At 37.5% G+C, this 10,826-nt stretch overlaps 2 protein-coding genes across 3 annotated transcripts in view; both read left to right on the top strand.

The window, feature by feature from the left end:
• Nucleotides 1-37: 37 nt before the first annotated feature.
• atp5f1c (ATP synthase F1 subunit gamma) lies at nucleotides 38-3,755 on the top strand (the record flags this gene model as incomplete). 2 transcript variants are annotated; one of them, XM_082168322.1, is made up of 9 exons in its annotated part: nucleotides 38-161; nucleotides 596-630; nucleotides 816-947; nucleotides 1,078-1,282; nucleotides 1,386-1,529; nucleotides 1,620-1,684; nucleotides 1,884-2,039; nucleotides 2,194-2,290; nucleotides 3,615-3,755. In XM_082168322.1, the coding sequence occupies exons 1-9, from the start codon at nucleotides 121-123 to the stop codon at nucleotides 3,616-3,618; spliced, it is 879 nt and encodes a 292-aa protein (XP_082024448.1). In that variant the 5' UTR covers nucleotides 38-120. The 2 variants fall into 2 exon arrangements, with proteins under 2 accessions (XP_082024448.1, XP_082024449.1); XM_082168323.1 differs by lacking the exon at nucleotides 3,615-3,755 and having other exon boundaries at nucleotides 2,194-2,294.
• A 2,327-nt stretch (nucleotides 3,756-6,082) lies between these two features.
• The window catches only part of taf3 (TAF3 RNA polymerase II, TATA box binding protein (TBP)-associated facto), a 51,031-nt gene continuing 46,287 nt past the window's right edge, over nucleotides 6,083-10,826 (top strand). The window contains exons 1-2 of the mRNA XM_082168204.1: nucleotides 6,083-6,375; nucleotides 8,639-8,899. Coding sequence (XP_082024330.1) covers nucleotides 6,210-6,375; nucleotides 8,639-8,899 — 427 coding nt within the window. The 5' untranslated portion in view covers nucleotides 6,083-6,209. The remainder of the gene's footprint in view (nucleotides 6,376-8,638; nucleotides 8,900-10,826) is intronic.

Here is a 10,826-nt window from a genome sequence, read left to right as displayed (position 1 = left end):
CGTCACTGATCTGTGTGTACGTGTAATATCGCGAGATTACTGTGAGTACGCGTTTGGTTTCTGAGCTTTATTTGCGCCTGCGCAGACTGGCGGCTCCGACCGACCTTCAGTGAAGTGAACATGTTCGCCAGGACCAGCGCGGCGGTGTTCCTCCCACAATGGTGAGAATTTACGGATTTATATGACCTCTAAATTTGTGATAACATGTATTTAATTAGCATTTTTACTTAATATAGCAAAATTGTGTCATTTGGTCAATGAAATGCAGTTGAAATAGAGCAAGGACGTGCTGAACTTTAGGCCGCAGTGAGCTTAAGCCTATGACAGCGGCGCGCGACGTGACATTTCTATTTTTATTATGATTATATTGATGTTAATAATCTAAATGAATACGTGCATATATACCAATGAGTTGAATTATAAACTGTGTGTGTGTATCTTGTCGTGTAATGGCATAATAGCAGTGTTGTTTTGCAGAGTTTGCACTGCATTCAATGTAACTCAATTGCTGTCATATTTATTGATGGATCATTGTTCATAGAGCTATTGTATTGTGTTTGTGGATGAAAGTAACCTTTATAAATGTCTCTTGCAGTGGGCAGGTCAGGAATATGGCTACCTTGAAGGACAGTGAGTAAAGTTTCCTTTTCCTTTTTAAAAGGTCAAACTTAATGTCTTTTATAAATGCAGTTTCTTGCTATATATAATCTGCTTGTCTTAATTTGTGTTTTGCTAATATTTATGTTGCAGTAATGTTATCATACATAACTGACAGTTGTATGAAGTTTCTGACCAGTGTTTCGTCCTGTTACCAGTCACCCTGCGGTTGAAGTCCATCAAGAACATCCAGAAGATCACCAAGTCCATGAAGATGGTGGCAGCCGCAAAGTATGCCAGAGCTGAGAGATCCCTGAGGCCTGCCCGGGTCTATGGCACCGGCACTATGGGTATCTATGCAGTTTATAATCCACAAAAGTCCAAGTTTATTATGCATAAACATTCTGAAAATCATTTTGAATGTCTTTGGATACTTTGTGGTAATGTTTTTTTTAAATATTTTTTTATATATGTGTTTAGCACTCTATGAGAAGGCTGAGATCAAGGCTCCAGAAGAAAAGAATAAGCACTTGATCATCGGCGTGTCATCTGACCGTGGTCTTTGCGGTGCCATCCACACCAGTGTGGCCAAAGCCATGAAGAGTGAGATCGCCAAGCTCACTGGTGCCGGCAAAGAGGTCATGGTTGTCAATGTGGGTGACAAACTCCGAGGTCTGCTCTACAGGTATCTCTCTTTCTCAGTCTTGCCTCTGTAATTCTCATTCAGTCATTTAAGTTTTTTTAGGCACATCACTTTAATCGCTTCCTTTCCTTCTGTAATCCCTCAGGACCCATGGCAAACACATCCTGATCAACTGCAAGGAGGTGGGCCGCAGGCCTCCCACTTTTGTGGATGCTTCCATCATTGCCACAGAGCTGCTGGACTCTGGTTATGAGTTTGACCAGGGAACCATTGTATTTAACAGATTCAGGTTTGTCACATAATGCACTTAAAATAAACCCAAAGCAGTGCAAAAAGTTTTTTTTTTCTTGGTTTTGATGTGGATTTGTGTCCTTTGCAGGTCTGTGATTTCATACAAGACAGACGAGAAGCCTCTGTATTCCGTTGACACTGTTGCAAACTCAGGTATTGTTTCATTGTCAGTATTTCAATACTCAAATTATCAAAAAATCATGAGATAAATGATCTGTAAGGCAGCATATATGGCAGTTTTCCCTGACTTTAACTGTCATGCTCTTGTTAGCCATCACTACCAGCTCTAAAATGTTATCATTTGACACTGAAACCCGAATAAAATCCATTATTTGTTGTGTGTGTTGTTCAGAGAACATGGGTATCTATGATGACATTGATGCTGATGTGCTGAGGAACTATCAGGAGTTTTCTCTGGTCAACATCATTTACTACGGGATGAAGGAGTCCACCACCAGTGAACAGAGCGCCAGGATGACCGCTATGGACAACGCCAGCAAGAATGCTTGTGAGACATTTTATATGTCATTATCTTTTCAGTTTCTAAGGACTTTTATGGCCCTATATCCCTACATGATCACTATTATAAACAGGAATTTGTGCTCTCTTGTACCTTTTTCAGTCTTTCTCATTTGCAATCTTTTGTTTTTCCTATTCATCAGCTGATATTATTGAAAAGCTGACCCTGACCTTCAACCGAACCCGCCAGGCCGTCATCACCAAGGAGCTCATTGAGATCATTTCTGGAGCTGCTGCTCTGTAAGAAGTTTTTCTCTCTCTCTCTTTATCCTATTAATAAACCGTGCATGCCATCTCTCCCCCTTGTGTAACCAGTTCTGTTACAGTCACAACATTGTCACTGTTTAAATTTCTTAACTTCATAAACTTCTTTTTTTAACATTTTTAAGTTTTTATTAACCCACATTAATCAAATTTCCATCTTCCCCTCACTAACTTTCCATGATTTGCATGCATTCATCATTCACAGGAACTGAGGCATGACTGAGGTAACATCCTGCAGCAGACTATAGGATATATTGAGTGCTTGTAGAGAAATTGCATAGATATTAGATTTTTGTTTTCCTGTTTCCTGTATAAGGTTTTTTTGTTGCATGCGATAGGTTCTTTTAGTGGGTTTTGGTCAAAATGGAGATTGATGGCAATTAAAGCTCCTTCAATTGAGTAAAATGGCTTGTTAGACAGTGACACACTGACTTCTAGTCTTATCGATTAGGCCCGAAACACCGTGGGGTGGGGTGGGGTGGGGGGAGTATGTCAGAAGGGCTGAATGAATGCAAATTCACTCTCTGCCAGTGGGTGGCGCTTTTGTAACTGCATAAATACAGCGATAAACAAGGGCTGCATCCGAAATCACGTTCTTCCATTCTATGTAGTCGGAAGTATGTCTGAATTCAGTACTTATAAGCATACGATGGACATTTCACTATCCCATGAAGCCACGGGAGAGGATTTGTGAATAGGCGTGTTCTTGACGGATTGGTGTATGACATCAAAGTACCGTAGGAGCGATTCTAAAGCATACAGAGTCGTCGGCTCCGCGAAGCGTTGCAACTGACACTGGTAGGTCATATGATGACTACGGCTTTTTTAGCACTCGCAAAGTACGTACTCGTTCAAAATAAGCACCTACTAGAGATCATGTGATTTCGGACTGAGCCAAGGACTGCTGTGTACAAGTTTCTCTATTCACTGTCGCTTAGCACAGTTGTCTGTTCGTGAGCGTCACCAAGTTGTAGTTTTATGTAACCGCATTGACCCTGTGCAAGTGACCACTAGCGCAAATCTTATTGGTTGGCCAGGTTTTTTCACAGTGCGATGAAATAAATTAGAACACCTCTATAAAAAAAAGTCACATTGATGGCATGGAGATGTTCATATTGGTCTTATAAGACGCATTGACAGCTGTTCATTCAAATTAAAAATGTTTATCGCACCGAACATTGTCTGTGTGTGAACAGTGTTTGGTTTGGTTTTATTCTTTACACTTTTCCTTTCCTCAAGGTTCATATGTCTACAGTTTATGTTTGAAATGTACTAAATGTATTTCTTTTTCTCGTTACAGATAAAGTGGAGGCCTGTAAACTTCCGGTGTGGTTCTGGCGCTCATGCTCTTCAATTCAGTCACCTGGTGTAAAATTTAGTTATAAATGTGCTTCTGTTTGTACACTATCAGTGAAAATAAACCTCTTACAGAGAAACGCCATCCATTTGATTTCTCCAGTCTGTTTGTAGTGCGTGTACTGATCAGCTTTGATGTCCTCTTAAGAAAATAAATACGTTTCCCGACTCGTGCTTGCTTTCCATCGGAATTAAAGCTTGTGAACTCTTCTTTGAAGCCACTGGCTTGGCTACGCTCCGAGGTTATCAATACACAGAGCATTTGAAGTGAAGACGTCTGCCAAAACAGAACACTAGGTCAATCCTTCCAATAAACCCTCTCTGGCGTTTACGTACTTTGCTTAAAACCGTATTAAGTTACTCTGAACTGATTACTGATAAACCCAATTGACTTAACGGCATCCTTATTGTTCTCTCTTATAATTGCCAATCAAAACAAGTTTAGCCTCCTTGTTATCCATTTGAAACTCAAGCCCGGCCAGCCACCACAGTATCAGATTAAATGATCGAGCTGCGGTGTTGTGTGTCTGGATCCATGAAAGGGTGAATTTGGGGGTCACTGATTGTAGAAGAGGGTCTGATCTATTAAAGTAATGGGACAAGTTGAAAGTTTGACCATATGGGTCACTCATGTATTATTTAATCAGCTGCCACAGGAGCTCAGATTCTGATGGTTATCATCTGAAAACTGATGCGCATCACCATACCCAGATGCTTTTTTATTGAGTCATCTGAGTTCAGTGGTAATTGTTTAAAAAATAGTGGAATATAAGTATTGTGATTTTTAGGCATGATTATTTGGGAGAAAATATTTGTATATAAATAATTACATTTATGGCATTCCATCTATACCTCAGTCGTAAATAAATTACTTTTTAGCATCATAATTTGCTTGAACTATACATACAGTAGATTTACTTTTATCATCATAAATTCACAGTGGTGAGTGGTGATGGATGTTTCTGTTTTAAAATATTAAATTCCTTCTCATACAGCCTTTTCTGAGTAAAAAATATAAATGAATATGAACTGTTACTCTAAAGTTATAAAAATACCATAATTCTTCTGTAAACTGCCATAGCAGTGTTAGAACTATAGTAGAAGTAGAAAAATAATACATTAAAATTATTACCATACATCTGTGTAAAATATATGGATGATGATTTATACTAAACCACAATATTCACTTTTTTTTTCTTTTTTTTTTTAAATACAAGATCATTCACAGTTTTTTGGGGGGTAAATCCTACTACAAACAAAAATACACAGATACAATAATAAATATGCATTCAAAGGTACTAAAAACAAAACAAAGAGACACTAAACCAGTGCCAAGGTACAATACAAAAATAGAAATGTAATATACAAAATTAAAAAAAGAAAAACTTAAGTTTAAGGTGTCCTTGTTACAGCGTAATTACACATTTAAGTACTAATTAATTGTAATTAACTACATGTACTTACTATAGGGTTAGGGTTAGTTGCATGAATGTAATTATGCATAATTTAAAGTTATTACTACAGTAACGTGTAACAAGGACACTGTAAAATAAAGTTTCATACTTACAATATATACAGTGATGGTGTGATGACGTAAAAGATGTTTCCCTACTGATTATATTATTATTATATTAACCCAGACAAGTGCTCTCTCAAAATACTTAAGAATGATATTAATCCCCTCTGTTCTTTCTGTTTAGAGAAACCTGAAACCTCTTTACATTTATTTTGGAAGTGCTCTCTCACAGTGACATTTCGGTGTGACATTTGTGATTTTATCAAATGTCATGGGAATCCTATCTTTAAATTTACATATGGAAATGTAATTTTTTGGTTTTCATGAATGTGAAAAGAAAAGTGATATTTATTTTACAAACCTTATTTTTCTGTTAGCTAAATTTCACATTCACAAATGTAAATTTTCCAAATGCAACCCGTTATTTTTTTATGTTTTTTATTTAAACTTGAAATGAAAATGTATTTTGAATCTATTGAGTTCTTTAAAAACTTAAAAGCTATAAGAACAGTGGCTGTGTTTAAGGACTTGGCACTTAATCTGGATTGAAAGACTGAAGGAACTTAATCTGGATTCTGGAGTATTGTTGTATTATGTTATGACAATAATTGTTAAGGTTTTTGTGTTTGTTGTTGTTGTTTTCTTCTACAAGCATTTACAAAAAAATCCAAAAATATATATTACATTACAAAGTCTAGTCGAGAACAAAGAAGGAAAGAAAATATAATTTTATTTTACATAGTAGTAAATAAAAGGAATATTTTCAAAAAAGAAAGATTCAAGGCCTTACAAACCACTATCTGCTTTCCCCCACTGCACTAACAGTAGGTGGTCTAATCGAGCAAGCCATAATCGAGCAGACTCTCGGCTCTTCTGCGCATGCGCGATCGATTGCTCCACAATGTTTCGCTTGGGAAGTAAAAGATGGCGGCTCCTATGGAAGCGCCAATGTCCCTATTCATGTGAATGATCAAAACAAAGCCTTTACAGGCGCCGTGAGACCGGGCTTTCGGGAGCGGAGAGATGTGTGAGAGTTACGCGCGCTCGTTGCTGCGGGTGTCCGTGGCGCAGATGTGTCAGGCGGTGGGCTGGGACGCGGTGCAGCTGAGCGCCTGTGATCTGCTGTCCGATGTGCTGGAGAGATACGTGCAGCAGCTGGCCCGGAGCTGCCACCGATACTCCGAGCTCTGTGAGTCCTTTAACACTCCTTTCTGACCCTTACAACAGCCTGTGTTTATAACCGTCTGTGTTGGAGTAACGTAGTGTGCACTATAGTGGGTTTGTTGTTAAGCCCCGCCCACTACTAATGTTGTTAGCGTGCTAAGTTAACTAGCCCCTCAAATGGGTTTTTTGCTGTTGTGGCGATAAAACTTTCTTAACGAACTGCTGTTAGTCATTTTCTTTGGATTCGTAACACATGTTTTGTTATTGCAAGACGCTAGTTCTGAAGCTAGGCATGAAACGTCTTAGTTTGTATGTTTTGACAGCTGACTAGAGGCTAGTTAGCTGTTATTTAGGCTAACAGATGTCAGCTTTTGCTTTAAAAGGCTATATGCTGCTTACAATGAAGTGAAATGTTTGATTGTATCCCTTTTGGAGCCTGAAATGTTTAAACCAGATCATGTGGAATAGTTTGCAAACGCAGTGTATGGATTCCCACTTGTTGCCATAGTGATGATGTCAGCCGCAGCATCATCTGTGCTTATGTGCAGATCATGTGTCCAAAACAGTGTTGTTTTAGTATCAATGAGATGCTGTTATTGTTTTTTTTTAGCGATATTTTGAAGTAGTTTTTATATTTTCCGTTTTTTAAAGTTTTAATAAATTTGTTGTTTGTGCCATTTCTAATATGTCTTCATCTGAACCTGCTAGTTGTCAAAGTGAGAGTCTGCAAAAACATTGCTCATTGCCACGTGTTGTTTTTGTGCATTTAAATGGCCATGTTTGGAAAGTTTTTGAAAATATTTGTTCAGAAAAAGTTGGTTTGTTTACATGCAATAGTAGGAATGTTTTGAAAACTTGGTTGACACATTAAGGCATTTGATTTTGGGTTCAGGAAGTCAAAACTCCTTTCATTTTATTGAAAGAGAAACAGATTTTTAACTTATAAACCTTTAAAGACAGCCTTGCTGTGAGCTCAAGGCTGTTAATTTATGGTATTTGCTTCTGTTGAAGCCGTTATCCCGTGTTTAACAGTGGAATTTGTGGTGAAAACTACATTTCCCATGATGCTGCAAAGAAAATCTCACCAGAGAGTCGAAACAAATAAAACATGGCAAAATATCTCTTTAGCTCCGCCCACTCCCGTGAAGCAGTGCGAATGATGTAATCGAGTCTATCTATCTTTGCTCTCAAAATACTTCTATTTTTGTATCTATATGCATATTTTGCAATAAACTTAAAATCGTTTTTAACTTGATTATGCTGTTCGCAATGCTTCATGGGATTGTAATTCTTTCCGTCACTAAAGCCGTTAAGCACACACTCTTGTACCTTTGTTTTGTCCGGTTTTCAAATACATTTTTGGTTCAAATCAATGATTGTAATGTTGTGATTCACCTCGTAGGTGATTGGCTTGGTTCATTCAGCGGAAGTATTTTTTCCATTCATTTTTGCCATGGGAATTATTTTTTTTTTTTAATTTTGTTAAAGAGAGCCATGAATGAACCAATCAGCTACGAGGTGAATCACGACATTACAAACTTTGATTTGAAGCAAAAAAAAGTTTTTGAAAATCAGAGTTAACAGCTTTATTGAGGGAAAGAACTACAATCCCATGAAGCATTGCGAATTGAATTAAAAACAAAACTTTTCATGCACACATTATTTATTATATATTATATAAAAACAATATATTTTAAGTATTTTGAGTGCATGATAGAATGATCAACGCGATTACATAATTTGCAGTTTTTCACGGGACAGGGCGGAGCTAAATAGCTATTTTTGCTTTTTTTCAACTCTGATTGGTGTAATTTTCTATATAGCATAAGGGCAATGTAACTTTTCACTTATCAAATATCAATTTGATATTTCAAATATCACGGGTTGACAACCTCATAGCTTACAGTAGGTCTGTCTTTAAAGGTTTATAAGTTAGCCTATCATTCAAAATCAATTTCCCTATGGAGAAAATGAATGGAGCTTTTACTTCCAGAGCCCGATTGATGCGAAATAAGTAATATGAGACCCTGGACCACAAAAACAGTCACATGGGTCAAATTTTTGAAATTGAGATTTATATAAATAAGCTTTCCATTGATATATGGTTTGTTAGGATAGGACAATATTTGGCTGAGATACAACTATTTGAAAATCTGGAATCTGAGGGTGCAAAAAAATCGAAACATTGATAAAATCACCTTTAAAGTTCACGATTGTGCTGCATCCACTCACAAAAACAAATGTTTTATATATATTGCATAGCATGATCTCTTTCTCTTTTCTTTCAGATGGACGTACAGACCCTGGACTGAGCGATGTGGACCAGGCTTTTGGATTTTTGGGAGTCAGTATAGCTGAACTTGAGGACTATGTGAATAACTTGGAGCCTGTTGGCTACCCACAAACTATCCCTCAGTTTCCCATCAGCAAGAGCAGCGTTCTGCAGTTTCCTGCTGCCGGCTTTGAAACGGACGCCCGTGAAGCCCTGAGGGGAGAAAGGAGAGACTATATCCCAGAGTACTTCCCTCCGCTCGTCTCACTGCAGGAAGGTACGTACCAACATCGCTATAGACGCCGAACTGAATATATATTCACGCAACAAGTTATAAGAATATAATTCAGTGGAGTTGTAAAGAAATAAAGCCGGGCGTACATTGTGCGAGTTTACGAGTTACGGCTCAGTTGGTGATTCCTCTCACATGATGTGAGACACAACCATACGAGCATCGACGATTGACACACGATTTTGTTTGTGACAGTTTGCTGATTAAAGTTACACTATGTAACTCTTATGATAGTCTTACCATAGTGAATCCGGGTAAGACAAAAACATGTTTTGGAAGAAGGATTGATGATGTATTGACTGTTGTAAATTGAAAAAAAGTTACATAGTGTACCCTTTTTGGCAACTATATTTGATTGGCTGAACAAAAGTGGTATTCCGTTTGTTTTTTAACATCTTGGTATCTTAGAAAAATCAAATTTAATGACAGCACAAAATAAACACATACACAACAATGCTGAAATTAGGAGAACAGTCACTTATTAATTATACATTCGATTTTTTTGTGTTATTTAGTTGTTTAATTTACACAACCTGCGGTGTGTTTCTGTAAACGCCGGAAAAAAAAGAATGCATCATATTTTCATGTGATCATTGAATCGTTCCAGTAGAGAAATGGTTAAAAAAACCCGATTAATTACTTGACATTAGTTCCAAATGTTTTCCTTTGGTCACAGCACACACATAAAATCTGTAAATCATGCCGACCCTGCATTCGGTTCGATTCAGTTGTGTTTCTCCCCAACTGAAAGTCACCTAGTAAACCACAAGGGTCATATGAGCACATTGAGCAAAAGAAGATGTTACTTTGACTAATTGTTTTTTGTGGACATTAAAGCCACACATTGACTGAACTCATCATGGCAAAGGTATCTAATAAATATACTGTATATAGCCTACTTATTTCTTCTCAAAATTCAAAAGAGTGGATTATGCACTAGTGATCAAATGTTTTTTATTTTATTTATTTTTTATTCGGCAAGGATGCATTAAATTGATAAAAAATGACAGAAAAATTCTATTTCGCATAAATACTGTTCTTCTGAAGTCTCTATTCATCATAGATTCCTGAAAAAGTGTATTACCGTTTCAACAAAAAAACCTGTTTTTAACATTACTGTGATAGGAAATATTTCAAATCAGCATATTAGAATGATTTCTGAAGGATCATGTGACACAGAAGACTGAAATAATGATGCTGAAAATTCAGCTTTGCATCACAGGAATAAATAATATATTTAAAAATCTTAAAACAGAAAATGGTTCTTATAAATTGTAATAATATTTTACAATATTACTGTTTTTATTGTATTTTTTATCAAATAAATGCAGCCTTGGTGAGCAGAAGAGACTTCATAAACATTTGAAAATCTTACCGAACGGCAATGTATATTAGCCATGTGGTAATGTCTGTTTTTGGCTCTTTATTTGCTTTTTTAATTTGGAACTTAATGGAGTCATCTGGCATAATGCAAATTTGTTACATTGTTGCGTAGGTATGTAACAGGCTCATTCAGACATTTTACATTCACAAACTGCGTGATGACTAACATAATATTCACACGAATATATCTACCGTACGATAAACAATATAACAAAATACCAGCTGACCCATTTCTACTGTCACGCGATATCGTGCCGTACTCGTGCCCATCTTGCCAAAATGCATTGACATGTGGCCACATTGGCTGAGTTCCGTCCCATACAGTCGCACACACAGGGACCTACGTATCCCATGATCCCCCAGCGCTGCAGTCTTTCACTCTCACTCCATCCGGCTCACACACACACACTCTTGCCTTCTCATCACACCCAGCGGAGGCAGTGCCAGTGGGTGGTGGAGGGGCGGACATGATCAGGGTTGTTTCGGGTCGGACAGGAAGCTCTCTGGCTGTGAGGTGTGTTTGCGGGTG

The sequence above is a fragment of the Leuciscus leuciscus genome, assembly GCF_965113295.1.
Source record: "Leuciscus leuciscus genome assembly, chromosome: 4".
In the NCBI taxonomy this organism is placed as follows: domain Eukaryota; kingdom Metazoa; phylum Chordata; class Actinopteri; order Cypriniformes; family Leuciscidae; genus Leuciscus; species Leuciscus leuciscus.
Note: the sequence above shows the minus strand (reverse complement) of the source record. Positions and strands in the feature narration are given on the sequence as shown.